The 19,074-nt window shown below is 37.4% G+C and overlaps 1 protein-coding gene across 2 annotated transcripts in view; it reads right to left on the bottom strand.

The window, feature by feature from the left end:
* Positions 1 to 19,074, bottom strand: part of DPYD (dihydropyrimidine dehydrogenase) — a 345,448-nt gene that overhangs the window by 285,299 nt on the left and 41,075 nt on the right. For both annotated transcript variants that reach the window (XM_005520957.3, XM_088060496.1), the window contains exon 3: positions 11,356 to 11,438. In XM_005520957.3, coding sequence (XP_005521014.2) covers positions 11,356 to 11,438 — 83 coding nt within the window. The remainder of the gene's footprint in view (positions 1 to 11,355; positions 11,439 to 19,074) is intronic.

The raw sequence follows: 19,074 nt of genomic DNA, 5'->3' as shown, positions 1-19,074 counted from the left end.
TTTGCAAATGCCTGCTCCACAAAGAATCTTGTCACTGCCAATACTCTGTGCACCTTACAAAGCACACCCCAGGCAAGCAGTCCTGGGCATTCTAGATGGCAGGAGACATCACTCGAGAACAGTTAGTTCCTTTACTCTCTATTACATCTCTTACATTGTCTCACTTTGTAAGCAGCTTCTTTGTACAGATTGTTGCCTGAGATCCTAACCTTCCTCAGTCCTAGAGATCCTAGAGATTTAGTAACTTTGCCTTAGACACTAGCAGTGAAAGTCTCCGGGTGGTGTCCTGAAAAACCTAAAGTGGTCTAGGGCTTAAATGGCTGCCCATCAGCTTTTCAACAGCAAGCTCCAATGAAACAGATTTCTTTTTCTGAAGAAATAAGGATAGAAAACTGTTTCTGTTAAATTTTGCATCTAATTAGCTAAATGTATGGTACTGGTTCTTAACAACTATCTTACTGAAAAAAGTCCAATACACTTTACAGTCTTACTTTCAATAAACAAGTTGATTCCATTAGAACATTAGATTTAGATAATCTTTTTTTGGTCTCCCAAACAGTCTCAAGTAAATAAACAGGACTTAAATTCAGAAGTATACACGGAAAGGACAGATTAATTTTGATGGAAGGTAAATATCTTAGGGCACAGCTGGACTCACAGTTTAATCTCCAGAAAACCCTCACCCCCTTTGAAACACCCCACCTCATCCATTTTTCTAGGAAAATGGATGTTTGCTCTTATATCCAGAAACCACAACAGCCAGTATAATATAAAGCTAGAACTCTTGAGAGGCAGCAGAAAAAAAGTAAGTAGCTAATAACAGTCATTATAACCAAGGGGTTCTAAACACATGTCATGGTTTATTCCCAGCCAGCAACTAAGCCTCACCACTCATTCACACCCTCCTGACGGAATGAGGAAGAGAATTGGAATGGTAAAAGTGACAAACGGAATGGCTTGAGATAAAGCTTAGTAGGTAAATGGAAAGCTGCACATGAAAGCAAAGCCAAACCAGAAATGCATTCACTATGTTATATTGACAGACTAGTGTCTTGGGAAGAGACAAAAGACTGTAATTCCCAATACCCTCACCTTTGTTCCCCCTCCGTACCTGCCTGGGATATCCCTTGGGTCAGTTGGTGCCAGCTGTCCTGGCTGCGTCCCTCCCAAATCCTTGTGCACTCCCAGCCTCCTTGCTAGGTAGGGTGAGGAACAGGAAAGGCCTTGACCCTGTGCAAGTGCTGCTCAGCAATAGCTAAAACATCCCTCTGTTATCAACACTGTTCTCAGCACAAATCCAAAACACAGCCCCAGAGCAGCTGCTGTGAAGGAAGCTAACTGTATCCCACCCAAATCAGCACACCACCATAATCAGAAAATATGATTACTGGCAACAATGAACATACAATGGAAAGACACACTACCTAATAATGCAATTTTGAATGAAGATTGTATTTTTTTCTCAAACCCTTAGCTTTGCTTTGTGTCCTGAACTCCAAAGAGAATGTACTCAAAGATACCCATGGCAACAGAAAGTCCATGGACAAGACAAAGGAGGAAAAAGGATTACAGTTTTACGGACTCTTGAGAACGACAGTAAGTGTCTGAAAAGAAACAAGTACAGATATATGTAAAATAGCATTTGTAAAGAGAGATTGGTTTCTGACTGCAGACAAAACAGTAGAAATGGCCTTTGTTAAATACATGTGGAATGTGGTACTCTCAATAGACTGGCTACAGATTAAACTAATGATTCCTAAATAAAACAGCAAGAGCTTCAACATCTTCCACTAAAACATCTGACTTCTTTGCCAAAGCAGCAACACACCCAGCTTCTGTGTGCATCCCCGACTTTCACTATGGTTTAAAGTGGTAAAATGCACCTTCTACCTAAACCCTCCAAAGCCCTGCAACATAAAATCAAGCTTCAATAATCTATGAAAAGCCATGGCTCATGGCAAAACCACCAGCAAATTTTCTTCACTCGTATCTGTACTTTTTTTTAAAATTCGTATTTCACAAATGAAGTGCATAGGCTGGTAGTCCATATTGTATACATTATCTCTCTGCCAATCCGGAGCACTTCCTCCTGAATGCTAATGGCCGCAAAGAACACATTTCAGAAACATTTTCAAACTTTGCATCTTAAAAAGTAACAGAGAGAACCCATGGAGTGAACTCCAAATTCTGTAGTGCAATTTTCTACTCTGCACACGAGTGGCTGTTAGTCACTGAAAGGTACGATGCTGCACCCCCTGCACGCCACCTTTGGAGTCTTTGTGGCAAGCCATCTGTCACAGTGGTTTTCAAAATCTCTTTCACCACCAACATCAGACAACATCTCCCGCAGTTTGTTAAAAACCAAATTTTGACTGTAATCCAATTCTTTTCTTTAAATCATAAACCTAAATGGTTCAAAACCAAAACTAGGCTCTCTTCAATGAAGTGATAAAAAGTAGGGATTTTTTTTTCTCCTCTCCCCTCTGAAATATTTCTTGGGAATGCTACACACAAATACCAAAATGATGTAATTACCATACTGAGAACAGACCCAAAGCATATTTCGGTCACAGTAATGCATATAAAAGAGCATATGAGAAATATACAAGATTTTATCAAAAATGATCATGTAAGATGTTGCCTAAGCACATTTCAGTATATCAACAAAAGTAGCAATTATAATGCAGTTTCCAAATCTATGAATATTATTTATTTTGCTGTTTTACTATATTGCTTCCTATTTTGCTCACAATGCTTTTGTTCTATATCTGTGTTATATACACTACAAGGCATAATTCAAACCTCTGATGTAAAGTAACTGCAAATCTACATTGTGGATTGGAAGAGGAAAAAAAATTCAGTACCCTTTCATATTTGCCATTCAGAAACATCATCAATACACTATTGTAGGTCAGTAAAAACTGTATTTGTCAGTTTATCCTGGCCAGGTGACTAAAGGAACATTCAAAGGAAAACAATCTAACTGATCTCGATCTCCTCCCCTGTAACATTTAAATAAACCAACCTACCACTGGACCAAAAAATAATAAATATATAACTCATAAATTAAGTAATTATATACAGTATTTTGAACAAGGTCTATGCAGCAATCAGCTGACAAACTTGGAAATTCATTTCAGTTTTAAAATTTCGGGGGAAAGTATTATGAAGCTGATATTCAACAGAACAGTCTGTACCACAATCAAGCCCAAAACAAGGCACTTTATAATTTTCTTGATTTATACTTGAAAAATATATATAAAGTGATGCAGTTACATTCTTTAGTGCAGAAGTTAGGCATTATTACTAGTTCCACAAAATTTTCAATGTGAGTTACACCTGACACTTGAAAAAATAGACTTAACATGTATCAGAACTTTCTTTTTCTTTTTAATTGCAAAAAAGAAATATGAAATTCTTTAATTCTCCATAGAAATGACAAAGACAATGCAAGTTCTAATAATTATCACAAAAATAATTACATTAATGCCATGGGTTCCTATACATGCTTGGTGTTACACCTCTGCAGCATCTGTCTGTAGACAGAAATTATTCCATCGAGGCCAGATCTGAGCAATTCATCTCAAAGGGTGGCTAGCGAGTGACTCAGAAGCTAGTTAGCCAACAAAGAGCACAGTAAAATCGCATGGGCCCAGCTTAACAGTGCTTTGTTAATGCCACTAAACAGCTTCTAGCACATAAGCAGCTTGGTTAGTCATAGCTATCCTCATCCAGGGCAGCCTTGTACTGTGAAGGCATATGGCTAACGCTCGGGTAATGCAAGGGATGTTGGCAATCCGTTTGATCTGTAATGTAAACTAAGAATGATCGTGAAGTTCTGATTTCAAAATGGCACTCAATATTAAGCTCTTATTAGCCACGTGGGTTTTTATAATGGAGGTACTATTAAAAGTTCTCAAGTGCTTCTAACATCATACATGCATTTCTATGCAACACCAAACATGACTAGAAACACTAACATTTTGCAGCATCTCCTCATCTATAATATACTATTAATAATATGGTAAATTTATAAAACTGTGAAGATGCATATATAGAAAATAAATTCCAAGGAGAGAAAGTTAAACATTCCCTAAACTCCACTGCTTTATGGAATTTCTTGTTTTCACTCTGAGAACACCGCTGCAGTTAATTTTTTTAGGGAATATCTCTAAGCCAAATGCAGTGTAAATAAGGGTCTAAATCAATAAGCCAATCAGTGGCTTGCCTAATTAATATGTCTTCTGTGGCAGAGGATGTTTATTTCTTGGTGCTGAGATAGATACGTCAGAGGAACATGAGCTGGTCACCCAAGAAGCAAAGTGTTGTTGCAGTTTGGAAGCAGCACAACATTTTTGTTAAATATGTAAGAAGCAATCACTTGATTTTCCCCAAAAAGCATGCCCCAAGCAGCATTCAAGTAATTGCACTGGAGATAAATGTACATACAAAAGATGACAGAAGAGAAACTTGGACTTATTCCCTCAGGCCCAAATAAACACACAAGGCCAGTGGCCACTTTCATAGCATCATTAAGTTTGGAAAACATCCTTGAGATCATTGAGTTGAGCCTTTGACCAAACACCACCTTGTCCACTAAACCACAGCACTAAGTGCCTCATCTGGTTCTTTCTTAAACACTTCCAGGGATGGTGACTCCACCACCTCCCTGAGCAGTTTTTTGCAATGCTTGACAAACCTTCAGTGAAAGAGTTCCTCCTCATGTCCAACCTGAACCTTCCCTGGCCATGCCCTCCTGTTATGTCACTGTTTGCCTCGGAAAAGATGCCAACACCCTTGCTACATCTTGCTACACCCTCCTTGCAGGTGGCTGTAGAGAATGGTAAATTCTCTTCTGAGCCTCCTCCTCTCCAGACTAAACCCCAGCTCCCTCAGCCACTCCTCACAGGACTCACCCTCCAGACCCTTCTCCAGCTCCACTGCCCTTCTCCAGACCTGCTCCAGCCCCTCAGTGTCTTCCCTGAAGTGATGGGCCCACAACTGGACACAGCACTCGAGGTGGTGCCTCAGTACAGGGGGACAATCCCTGCCCTGCTCCTGCTAGCCACACCATTCCTGATCCAGGCCAGGATGTCACTGGCCTTCTTGGCCCCCTGGGCACACACTGGCTCATGTTCAGCAGCTGCTGACCAGCACCCCAGGTCCTTTTATCCTGGGCAGCTTTCCAGACACACTTCCCCAGCCAGCAGCGCTGCAGGGGTTGTTGTGGGCCAAGAGCAGGACCTGGCCCTTCACCATATTGAACCTTACACCATTGGCCTCAGCCCATCAATCCAGCCTGGCCAGATCCCTCTGCAGAGCCTTCCTGTCCTCCAGCAGATCAACACTCCCATACAACTTGGGAGTCTTCTGCAAACTTATTGGGGGTGCACTTTATTATTCCCTTTGACCAGATCATCTACAAAGAGAATAAACAGGACCAGGCCCAGTACTGATCCCTGGGGGACACCATGAGGACCAGCTACCTGCTGGATTCAGCAGCATTCCCCAACACTCTGGGCCCAGCTGTGCATCCAGTTCTTGACCCAGCAAAGGGTGCATCTGTCCTAGAAGTGAGCTGCCAGCTTCTTCAGGAGAATGCTGTAAAGTACTGAAGGCTTTACTGAAGTAAAGAACTTTGGAATACCGGAGTTAAGTACAGACTTCCACATCCCCAGAACATTAAGGATTTATTTTAACAGACATTCTCTGAGACCTGGATCAAACCTTTACTTCTTTAAACTTACTTTCCCTTTCAATGTACCTGAGATTGGTCCTATCTGTCAGAACAGTTCAAGAACAATACAGGAAAGCAAAAATACATTTAACATGACATTTTCATTATCCTTATTTTCTTATACTTCATGTCTGTGTTTCTGTAACTTTAGAGCTCTGTGATGTTTTTTTAAAATGGGAAATCAAGACTCAGTTCTGACTCAGAACTAGAATATGAACTCATATTTGCCACATCTTAGGCCTGAGCCCTAACAAGTTGGTTACTACATATTTTGTAGTTTGCACTGCAGACTTGTTTTTGTTTATGCGTTTAAATTTCCAGATTTTACTCTGCTAACTAATGAATACTTGTGAAACCTCAGAACTTCTTACACTGCAATCTTCTTGGGTTTTGCCCAGTCATAGAAACTATTTTTCAAATACATCTGAGAGTCTAGACCATATTAAAAGAAGCCTGATTATTACTAACCCCAGCTTGCACAGTTGTCAAGACAACAGTGAATATCATCATTAACAGAAACTGTTCCTAGCAAACTGGAAATCACAGTTGAAGCTTCACTCCCTTGTTCATATTATCCAAAACCATGTGCAAATACATGAATGCAAAAGAAAATTCTAAATGAACTTTGGTATCTTTTATACTGATTCAAACAGATAAGCAAACTCTCCCTTTTCAAAGTACGAATAAATATGTTTCAATTTTCCTTTAATAACAAGAAGACTACACAAAAATACTCAGCTTTAATTTTCACTTGCAAAGCTTTCACACGTACTGAGTGTTCACAAGACAGACCATATCTATATCCACCTACGAGTAGGACCCATTTACGTATTAACAGCTCACCAGCCTCACTGATTGCTCACTGCCTTAACCCACCATGGTGTATTACCAACTCAGTTGATAAGTAAGCAATTGTAACACTAGATTTGGAGTATGTTTTGTTTGAAATGCTATGGCTTCGTCACCAGGCTCATGAAATGTACACTAGACACAGGTCTAAAACACACAGTAACATATACACAGTGCTCAAAAGCAATCTACCACCTACTGAGTGGTGATACTCCGAAGGGTTGGGCTGCTGTTGACAGGCTGGAGGAAGAGGCTTACAGAAACTACATTAAAAATAAACAAAAAAACAAACAAAACCACCATTGTATCCTGCCCCTGGAGAGGAACAACCCCAGGTACCAGTACAGGCTGCAACCAGCCAGCTGGAAATCAGCTTTTCAGGAAAGGCCCTGGGGATCCTGAAGGACAAGATGAACCATGAGACAGCCCTTGCAGCAAGGTAGACCATTGCCTGCAGGTTGAGAATGGAGATTCTTTTCTGCTGCCCAGGACTGGTGAGACAGATCTGGAATGTTGTGTCCTGTGCTGGGTTTCCCAGGCCAAGGGAAAGGGGGATGCACAGGAGCAAGCCCAGAAAGGGGCACTGAGACGATGAAGGGACTGGAGTGCCTACCATATGAGGAGAGGCTGACGACCTGGGGACATGCAGCCTTGAGCAGAGAAGGCTCGGGGGGGAATCTTATCAAAATGTATAAATACCTGATGGGAGGGAATAAAGACAACAGAGCTAGATAGTTCTTAGCAGTCCCCAGGCAAAGGGCAAGAAACAACAGGCACATGCTGAAGTGGAATTCTGGTTTAAAAGAAACAAAGAGCTCAGAAGGGGGAGCGGGGGCAGTGTTGGTGGCTTTTTTTTTTGAGTTTTGCTGCTGTTTAATGTGAGGAGTTTGCCTAGACAGTCTGTGAAACATCCATCCTTGTTGGACACAGCCCTGAGCAACATGCTCTACCTGACCCTGCTCTGAGCCAGAAAGATTGTCCAGCTCAATGAACTCCAAAGCAGAGTACACTCAAGACAAGCCACGTCAATGGTAAATATGTCAGAAAATGTTTTCTGTGCAAATAATAAATGTTTAAAAAAAATTAAGTAGTCTTTATTTCATCCTTACATGTTGTTTTTTTTAAATTTCCATTCTTGGGTGTGTTCTGTAATGCACATAAAATATTAGGATAGTGGTAATACATGTATAAACATACAAATATGGGGGATGCATGCTCAAAAATATTTTTCTGCTATGCAATCAATAAAATGCAGAGACAGGTTTAGATCATCTTCAACCTCCCAATTTCATCAATTCTGATTCGCTCCCTTGATGACAACAGTGAGTGCCTGTACAAAGAGTGAACAGATTCAGCAGGAAAAAGAATTCCTGCCAGCCCATGTCTGCTGCAGTCTGAAATTTGTCCTTTTCAAACCCAAGTAACTTACTAAACCTTATCTTTGCAATTTGTTACTACCTAATTTGATATTAATAACTGAGTTTGGATTTCTGCCACACTTCCCCTAAAAGTTACTTTATAATTGGAGGGGGCAGGGGTTTCATTATTGTTCGCTTAATTTTAAGACTCCTCAAGGCTACTCTACCCTACTTCCCCAGAGTAAAGGTTACTGTAGCAGCTCACAATCTGGTTTCACCACCTATGAAAAGACTCCCAGTGTCAGCACCCAGCTACACCACTTCCTGCTCCTCAAATACTTATCTCCTTGCAGCAGACAAACCAGTCCTCCTTTAAATTCTAGATTCTGATGATTTGGATCCAGACTTTTCTCAGTGATTATATATTAAAAACAATTGAGCTGTGTTTAACAAAAGATCAGTGCTTTTACTTATGCAACCTGACATTATAGGTATATAGCTATTACTTTTCTGGCAAATTACTACATAAAATACCCAATTAATTTACCATATACACATTCAAGGTAAGCAAAGCAATAGTCTGTCCATTTATAAGCTCCAATTCAAAAAAACTAATGGATTTTTATTGTTTACTTCAGCTTTGCAGCTGCATTGAAATATAGTAATACATAAAACATTTGGAGTACATTAACAAAATAAGCAAAACATTAACTGAATTGAATGCTTTATGATTTTATGTGCAATCACAAGTAAATCAAATTCCTACAATACCACTCTTTATATACTGAATAATGGCAAACTACTATCAGCTCATTATCTCATTCAAAATCTAAAATAAATGTAAAGTAGAAGTAGAGAAAGTTCACAGGCATTGTAATAATTTCAAAACCCTTCAGAAAGTTTATTTGGCATACATCTATATACATAAACAAGAAAGATAATTTTCATGTAGTCCTTAATTTGAATACTGAAGAGCTGGAAACAGAACAAAACCCTTCTTGGATATTAATATTTGTTTATGCAGAGCACAGTGATACTCATAGACTAGAAGTGTACTGAAACCCATATTAAATTGACCATTTTTCTCAAAGATGAAGTTAAAATGGAAGGTCTCATTCCAAACAGGAGCACTGGGAAAACATGTTCATTGTATTTCTCATCTGGCAGACCAGTAGTACCACTCTGGGAAATCAGAGAGGATTTGGGCAGACTGCCCACTCAACTTAAGGCTCATCTGAGATCCACATATATCCACTTAGCTATCCAACTAGGATTTTTTGCTGCTGTTGCTTTCATGAACACATGATTTTAGTGCTTTTGTGCAATGTGCAGCCCCCTCCACAAGCTTCCCTTGTCCAAAGGAGGCAGGCACCTCACAACACTGAGGTCAGCAAATCTATGTCCTCCCATGCCTGGTCCAATGTCCACTCTTGTCATGGAAAGGAAAAGTGAACTTGAATCTATAAAAATGTACCATTTGAATTACATATGTATAGATAATCTTGGGATCCAAACAGAAAAATGCAGCCACCCAGTAAATGAGATGACTAGACAGCAGTTAAAAGAACCCTACAGCCTAAAAAACCAAGTGTCTTTTACACACATTTAGAAAAGTATGTACACCTACATGCATATAACTCTCTAAACATTTTGCACCTTTCATGTGGTACTCAAGTATGTTATAAAAACACACTACAGTATAAATTTAGTAAGTCAGGTATTTTCTTTGTCTCAAAATAAAAAAGCAGCTAAGGAAACAACCAACCATATAATACTGACTGCAATTAAGAGAATTCCAGCACTGCACAATATCTGTCACTCTTCACAATCAATAACTATTTCTCAGAATGGCTTGTACACTAGCAAAAATACCCAGGATACAAATTTATGAGATAGCAAAGTGCTTTTGCACAGCAAAGAAACACGAGAATCTTCTAAACAGGCTTTGTAACAGAAACATGACCTTTGAAATGCCAAAGCTCCCCTTGCCATTCAATGTTGATCACCGAAGAGCTGTCAGCTCCTAAGTTTTTAAAATATTATCCCTGCTGAGTCATGTATTGCAAAACGTCACAAACCTGAACACTGTTACAGGACAGAAGCAACTTGAAATCCAATTTATTGGAAATACTAAAGGTAGCTTCATTTGCCAAAACTTCTCCAAAGCTCTATTTTAAATTACTCTCCATTTACTGATGCTGCATGCAAGATTTACATACACAGATGACCAACCACGCTGGGAGAAAACCCTAAACATATGAAGCAACACAAGCATAAAGCAAAAATCATATTATAAAGGTGAATGCCATTATTTTTACAGTTATTTGTAGCACTGGTATTTGAAATGTTCCGAATACTTGCAGTTAAGAATACCTTTTCAAACAGTCAGTATACATGAGACGAGCATCATGAACATAAGTCATGCAAATCAAGTAATTCACACACACCCATAAATTTAATGGGACAACGGACATAGTCAAAGCAAAGAGGTGCATTTATCTTTTCAAGTAGATTCTTAGGGGGATTGTTGTTGTTTTTACTCTTTACTGCACTGCTTCAAGCGTAAGAAGTTACTCTGATATCAGGCAAGCAAGATGAAGCACTAAGTTTGCATCATTACATTTTACTATGCAATTTCAAAACCTTTAAAAGTGAAGCTTATATAATTTTCTGATTCACAGATAAAACTATAAATAACATCTTCCTGATTATTCGCTGAGTTGCTTCAGAAAACCTGTCTTCAATTCCACCACCTTTCAGCACAGTAATTACTCCCTTTTCCAGGCACTATAGCTGGCAAGTTTCTTTGGAGTCCTGTACCCAAATACTCTGCAGTGCAAGTAAGGATGGCAGAAAATTCATCTTCTGACTAATTTTAACCTTTTCTAATAAGTATTAAGTGCAACAATATTATGATATTAAACAAAATATACATCTCTACAACACATAAAGGACCAGACAGATTCTTCACATTCCATTATCAAAACCAAAATCATGTAATTTTGGTGATAAAATCAGAGTACACAGGAACTACATACATAAAAACCAAATTCAATTTAAAGCAAATACAGGTTTGTTCAAACACCATTGTACAATTGCTTTAACACTTATAGAATTTAGATGAACAATATTTTCATTCACTCACAGTTTAGTATAAATATAAAGCAAGGCACCCCTTAAGCATTTTAAATAACAAATTAAACATTTACATTTTTTACTGTGCAGTCAGGCTTAACATTTATGCAGCTTCAAAACCAAAGTACAGCCTCAAGGGAAGCCTCTCCACTGACAAATTAATACCTTAGAGAATAGAGCTGAATGGTGGCAATGAACTCATTTGTTCCCCCAATAATGAAGAATGACTCTTTCTTTACCACATCTGTGACTGTTGCTATGGTGACCCAGACTTACCTCATTGCTTCTCGAAGTGCTCCTCGCTCACTAAGAGTTGTGTGCTTGATGTCATCAAAATTATTTTCCAGTTTCTCACAGTTCTGCAACAAATGGACATATCCATGTAAGACTCTTAAACAGTTCATTGTACATGTATTAACAGTATTCAGCATTGCGCAAACAAAACTGATTTATGTTACCTCAAATTATGCATTCTGTTTTAATTACATGGGAGTCATTAAAAAGACATTGAGAACTCAGAATTAAAGTAAACATGAATCTTATTATATGGTTGTCATGGAAATCATCTTATACATTTTCCATAATAGAATTTATAGAATTTTTACTTGTTCTTCCTTAAATTATTTTTTTCATTTATCTCTATGTGAGGCTACAATGCTACTGTAACACACGGATAGGAGAAGAGAAACTTTAAGTAGCATTTTAGAATTATAATAAAAGTTATAAATTTTGTCCCAGTAAAACAGGCAGTGTTGTTGGAACAAACCAGTCATATTTAATTCCTATTTTATTTAGTTTTTAAAACACAACAGAAATTGAAAAGATTGTTTACACAGACCTCAACCACAATGTTTCTTCCAGATTAGAAATCACCAATATTTCTAAACGTAATATGAAACCAACAGTTTTGTCACAATAAATTAAGTAAAAACTTTGATATTTTCTGTAAATTATTACTAAATGTGTGACTGGTTCCATTACTTCAGATCACTGATCCTTTCCTTCTGCCACCACAAAGACAGTAAAATTGATTCAGAAGATGCCGGGAAGTGCATTAATTTGTGTCTGTGCAAAGTGAGTCTGAAATACCAGCGAACAACAATTCTCTAATCATCTGCATCTTCCACAGTATTTTTATATTCTCTTGAGAATATAAATACAGGAGGCTCTCAGTCCCCCTGTTCTCCACAACAACTTTCTCCAATACCAGAAGCTACCTCTGGGAGGCATAATTTTGCCATATGGGTTCAAAAGAAACAAGTTGCAGGCAGAACAGCTCCTATTGCAACCTCGAAAGGCAGGATTGCCAGGCTCTATATGTAACCATAATTTTAAAGAAATTATTGGCACTATTATTTGGCCACATTTCTTTCATAGTATTTAATAAGTGAATTAATTTTTAAAACCACAACTTGAAACTAGTTATAATATATACAATAAGAGTTACCTATTGTTTTTTATTTGCATTGATTCTTTGTTTTTATAATTACATTCAATCTGAGGCTACAAAAGCATTACTGAAAAGGAAAATATTAAATTCTTGTAAATGACCTAGCAAGATGTTTTAGCTTGTCCAATTAACATTAAAACCATCATTATTTTTAGATAAGATTATAGACCTTGTAATACAGCTTTCATGCTTTAACAATACATTTCTGAGCAGAAACATTAACAGAGCTACACATATTTGGATCTTTTGACACCTTTTTTCTCCTTTGTATAAACTACACATCAAAGTAAGTCTTGTCCCAATTAAGTTAAAGTGATTTGTTTGCTTGTTTGTTTACATTACAATCAGTTGTCCTTTGCATATCAAAGTCATATTCAAAGAGTCAAAGGGATTACAAAAGAAATATCTAAGCTGTACAATGAAGTATTCCATCATTCAGATCACCATACACTGACGTTCAGCTCCAAGCACATACAGGCAGGTTAGCCATTTAAAATATATAAAAGAAAGCCAAATCAACAATACTAATTAATGAAGGATTCTCTATTCATCAATACTAAGATGCAAGTACCTGTGGAAGAAAAACTAAACCTCCCTTCCACCAGGAAAATAGAAGCCAGAGGAAATATAATTTGGAATATTGCTCCAAGTGCCAATGTTTTAACAATCCTGTGTCACTATGACAGGTTCAGAATATCTAAGCATCACACAATTCATTCTTGACCTTGTGATATAAAGCACATAAAAATGACAGACAATCCAAAGCACACAGATATTTATCAAACACAACTAACTCATCTCAAGATTGCACAAGTTAAAATAACTGGTCCTGTCCATGTAAAAAAATGCTGAAATAAGTTCAGTTGCTATTTGTCTATATAAACCATACTGTGTTAATTGGCTGAAGGACAACAAAGCTGGCCCGTATCTAAAGAAAATACTGTAATTATTTAGCCTTACAAACAAAGTACTCCATCTCAACTACATCTCAACATCCAATATAAGAATGAACAGATGAACAGATAACCCAGAACAAAAAAAAAAAAAAAACCCAAAAAAAACCCAACAACCAAAAAAAAGCCCTCAAAGAATAGATGCTGTACCAATTCAATTGGCAAGAAGATGAACTTACTTCTACCATTTCTGAGAACTGTTTGTGGACAGTATCTTTCTCAGCTACTTTCAGCCAAATAGCTCTCATGCAAGGTACAGTAGTTGGAGAGTAAACCATAGAGTCATTAGAAGAAAATGAGCTAAAAACTGAACCAGAAGCAAACTCGTGAAGGAGAATGACCTCATAGGACCATGTCATCAGTTACTGTATTTGTTCTGAACAGAAGAGTAAGAAAATGCTGATCATACCCACTGCTTTTCCACTCATTCAAGCATGCTTGATCCTCTCAGAGGAAGGAGAAAAGGGTGTCTGAAATAGCAAATATAGGTGTAGCTACTGGTGCATAGATGGCACTTCGTATGTCTGAGTGTCAGCTCACATGCAATACTTGCAGATCATCCAAAAGGATATCAGTTTCTGAGAAAGGCTACCAGCACCAATGAAATTGTAAGCATGAGAATACTCTGAAGAATGTGTCTGGGAAATAAGGAAACCTCATTAGACCATGACTACAGTGAGTTTAACATTCTGATGTATTAAATCAGTAGCAAAAAGTGATCTCATTCTATTATCCGTACTACCAAATAATTAATATGTATAACCATATTACATAGGACAGTGTATTTTGGCCCATAATACATAAGGGATTTAAGTCTAATGAGCAATTCAAGTCCAAGGTGGTTTTTTTTGAGCAGCAGCTAAAGTAAAAAATCAAAATGTAAGCAATGAAAAAATTGCTTTTGGTGGCTCACTGCCAAGTGATTTTTTGTGGGTATAGATAGTCTAGAAGTTTTAATTCTATGATTCAATCATTCAGAAGTCCATATGTTATCATTGTTGGCAGATCTGCAGCTATGCATGATACTAAATTAAATATTCCCCTTGAGAAGTTTGAGAGGAAAAATAACTACAGAGTTGCAATTAGGGACATGGTCATTTTAAGTCAAAAAACCATTACATGGAAAAAAGCTACATAAGTCTAAATACTGCTTCTTATAGGATTCTAAGATAAATACTTGGAATTATTTTACTGTACCAAAAAGCCAGAGTGGTAAGCAAGTATTTATATTTTATCTATAAATAAATGTCTTATTTATCATATGAGATCTTAAGCTTCATGACAACTAGTTAAAAATGGAGATGTAAACTGGATATTCACAACTATCTGTGACATCACACACAGTTTACTGGTAAAATGTAAAACCAGAAATGAGAAAGATGAATAATGAGCATATGAAGATGAGCAAGAAGGAAGATTAATGAACAATTTGAAAATCTTTTCCTCTCATAACCACAAAAATATGATTTTTTTTCCTGCTACAATTTGTTTTTGTTAATAAAATAAACTGCAAGCCTTGGGAGCAAAGATTATGTGCTCACAATTCTGTATTTTCAGTTATTTTAAGTGACAAGTCGAGAGTACTCTGACGCTGATTGAAGTGTGTCCTGGTTTAGGGAAAATCTGGGAGAAAATTTCCAAAGGGATCCCTCTAGAAAGCAGATTCAAGCAGCCCCTCCACCAACTGGTTCAGGAAAAGATTTCCTTGGAGAAAAGTGGAAAAAACTGTTTACTTAACAAGCAAAGTATCTACAATCATAAAAATGAATAATAGTAAACAATAAAACCTCTCTCTATTCTGAAGAGATGACCCCTTGTTGTGGGGTGTAGCTCGGCTCGCTCAGTCTCTTAGCAGTCCCTCCAGAGTTGGAAAGTGCCAAGGCCCAGGCCCTCCCTGGTGGGCCACAGGAGTGAGCTCCCAGGGCTTGGCTGGGGTTTCAGTCCACAGCACGTTTGGACAGATCCAAGGAAAAGGAAAAAACACAGTCTGGGGAGCTTCTCTGCCTCAGCCAGCTACAAACTAAGTAAAAGCAAAGGAGAGCTCTGTCCCACTGTCTGTCCATGCTGCAGACACAGTCTGTGAGAGAGAATGCAGAGGAGCAAGTGCCATTTCTGAGCACAAACTGTGCCGCCTTCTTCCCCCTTCAGTCTCAGAGCCAGCCTTAAAGGTGCAGAATTTGATATCCAGCTTAAACAGAACAGTTAACTGGGGATACAAGCGTCATAAAGTCACCCCAGGACAAGTAAGCATCTATCTCAAGTAAGAACAGAAATAAAGAAACCCTCTAGTGTTAAATAAAAACCTAGGATATTCTGGAAAAAGTGAGGTTACACTTTCTTAAACCCATCTCTCAACATTCATCAGCTTAGTTTTCTTGCATATATTTTTGTCTTGGAAGAAAAAGCCCTTTTTGCTGACTTACTGGAAAAGCAATTGTTCATTTGGCCCCTTGAGTCAAATGAAGAACTTGGCAGAAGTAGCTCAGAAACCAACAGCAGTCTTGTGTCTGGTGTCACCACTGAGGATGTCCCTAAATCACAAAAGCACTGCTGCCTTTGCTCTGCCACGACAGGAGTAAGAGTCATTCTTGAGAAGACTATAACTCAAACTTGTCCATTCTGTGATACAGTAGGGCTAAATATGACCCCACTCTCATTGAAATCAACCATAAATCTTCCAAGCATCAAAACAAGAGTGGGATCACACTAAGCCATATCTTGCTACTTTAAATCTATCCTGAAATACTTCACAGAAGACTTTCAAAATTACAGATAACATCTCTACACACATTTTGAGATAGTTAAGAAATAAAAACCTTTTGTACCGACAACAGTGTAAGACCTATTCTAAGGCAGCCTGCACCACTGAAGTTGAGTAGATCTCTTATCCTTGTTGCTACACTGCCAAATTAAAAGCCCTACTTGAAATACTGTCTCTATTCCGTGAAAGAGGTTTTTAAAGTTAGCACTATGATTACTGAATTCTTGGAATTCATTGCTTCTGCATGGTTTTAGAAAATTTTCTTAGAAAGCTTTAGTAAATCTCACTTTTTTAATGTCAAACATTCTGTGTATTAAACATAAGGAATGTACAGCAATTGAAAGAACAGCTCTCACCTATTCGGTTCAAATTTACTATTACTACTAATACTAAAACAAATTCATTTTTCCCATTTTCTTCTTTATAATCCATGAGAAAGATTCCTAGAGCATGTTGTGTCAATTTCCAACTCTTTATGCAGACAAATTTAATTTATTAATTTATTAAGTGTATTTGTACCTAGATTTCTGAGTCCTTAAAATGAGACAACCTGGTCCAAATTCAGAAGGATTTACTAGCTCACGCTGATATTTTAACTCATTATGTTTAAGAAGGTAGGTTCCAACAACAGATTACCGAAACTGTTGGGGACCTATAAAATCTACTGTAAGTACCTACCTCCAGGCCAAATTCAGCAGGAAGATTCTCAAATTTTAGTCCAAGAAGTCCTTAGAACTGCAAGTTCCACACATGTTACAAGGGTGACCACATCAGATAGCTCTTTTGAAAATGTATTCCATACTGTAGAAGTGACCTCCTTTAAAAAAGTTGTTACAGAAAAGCTGACTATTTCCAGGGGACTGTGTAAAAAAGTGTAGAAAGATGATTTTCATATTGATCTTCTTATTGATATATGTGAAGTGTTAACACAAATAATCAGTTTTTCCAGAAATGTGAATTATTTCATCAGCAGAAAACTTCAGAAATAAAGAACTTGTGTTTTATAAACCTAAAGCAACACCATAATAGTAATCTAAACTGCAATATATTGCTGCAAGGATAATTATTAAGGGAAAACACAGCTGACATTTTCTGATTTATGCACACAATCAGAGATGGAGTCCAAGGACTGTGACATAATTATCTTCATGCTAACAATTTTTGTAAATCTCTTGACAGAATTTTAGCTAATTTTAAAATGCCTTCTGAAGATTAGCACTTAAAACTGTTGGGGAAAATAGCACAATTTATTAGCAAGGGTATAATTGTAAACCTTCCAAATACTCATTGTGAATATCATTTAGACAGTAACTCCTGCTTTAGCAGCTGGTATATAAGACTCCAGTTTATGGAATCTTGAAACAACAGAGAGAGTAGAATCTAATTAAACAGGATTACATGCCAAAGAAAAATATTAAAAACAGGCTAATAGTCAATTGTTATGAATTTGAAATATCACATCTTTTGATGTGAACTGTGCTTTATTTCAATGAAACCTAAATATTCTTAGCAGACTCCTCTCTTGATTTGGAACAGACTGTCTTTCTACACTGAAACAACACAAAAAGCTAAATGATTCCACTGATCTTCTCTCAATGACTTAAGCTCCCATCTGCTATAGGGTAAAATGACTTACATATATTGCATTTATTCTAATGTTATTCAAGAGCCAATAGCTGTATTCCATACAGGAAGCCTCCTGAAACTGTCTTCATTCAGAGCAAATAAATAAAACTGATGCCATTTGCCAAAGGGCCTTATCTTAGGAGCAATCTTAAAAACTAAACATGTTAAAGGACTGTTTGATCCTCTCTGTAACATATTACCATCCTTGCACTGTCTGCTTACTAAATTTCTTCTTCCTGTTTGTTGTGACTCATTCTCAAGGGGTTCTTTTTCCAAAAAGGGGGAAAGAGCAGCTTCAAACTGCTAACTGACCAGTTGTTCAAAACAGTAAAACACATCCTTTAAAAAAAAAATTTAAATACATACATATCCCCAATATCTGCAGAAAGTATATTGAGCCCTCAGGTATTTACATAACATTTGACTGCATGCCATTCATAATACATGAACATTTGTTATAACATTTTCTATTATGTGATACAGCCAGACAAGATCTTAGAAAAATATAGATATTAGTACATCCAAAAAAGTAGAATTCCAACAGAAAACCAGCCTAAGTGTTAGTAATCAAATAAAAATCAATAGAAGAATCATTAAATAGAATTGTGGGAGGCTTTAATCAATGCCTTATTAGCATAACCATGTTAATTTTCTCAGGGTTTTTTTAGCAGTATATTAATTTAAGGCACTAAAAATAGCACACATGCAAACTCAAGAACAAGTATCACATTTTCTCCACAAGCCAGAATGTATTGCTAATCTAGGATTGATACCAGGAAATACTGATGTATGTGCTGTTTTCTGATACTGCAAGTGTGGAGTTTTGTTAATAACCATTACCGAACTACTACAGTTAAAGCAACTGGAAATTCTGAAATGAAAGCAGACAATTTTGGATTTTTTTAACTTTCCCCAGTTTAAAATATGGCATACTTAATCCTTGACGACAGGTAATAATACAGAAATTAATTACTTGTTAAACATAGTTAACACTTAAGTTTGCAATTTTACTGGGCCTGTGAAAGATGTTCAGTTCAGAGATGGCATTCTGCTAACTTCCTCTTCAGGCTGTTTCACGCACAAATTTGAAGCAGCAAATTTATAACAGCCTTCATGTTCACATAAGGGTATGGTATCTTGCTTGAATTCAACCTGCTGTTGTCAGAGCAGATGCAGACACCACGTGTTTTGGCAAGGGATAACAC

The sequence above is a fragment of the Pseudopodoces humilis genome, chromosome 10, assembly GCF_049639895.1.
Source record: "Pseudopodoces humilis isolate 2021_Gansu_Grassland_sample_001 chromosome 10, ASM4963989v1, whole genome shotgun sequence".
NCBI classification, from domain to species: Eukaryota; Metazoa; Chordata; class Aves; order Passeriformes; family Paridae; genus Pseudopodoces; species Pseudopodoces humilis.
This window is presented reverse-complemented; position numbering and strand designations above follow the sequence as displayed.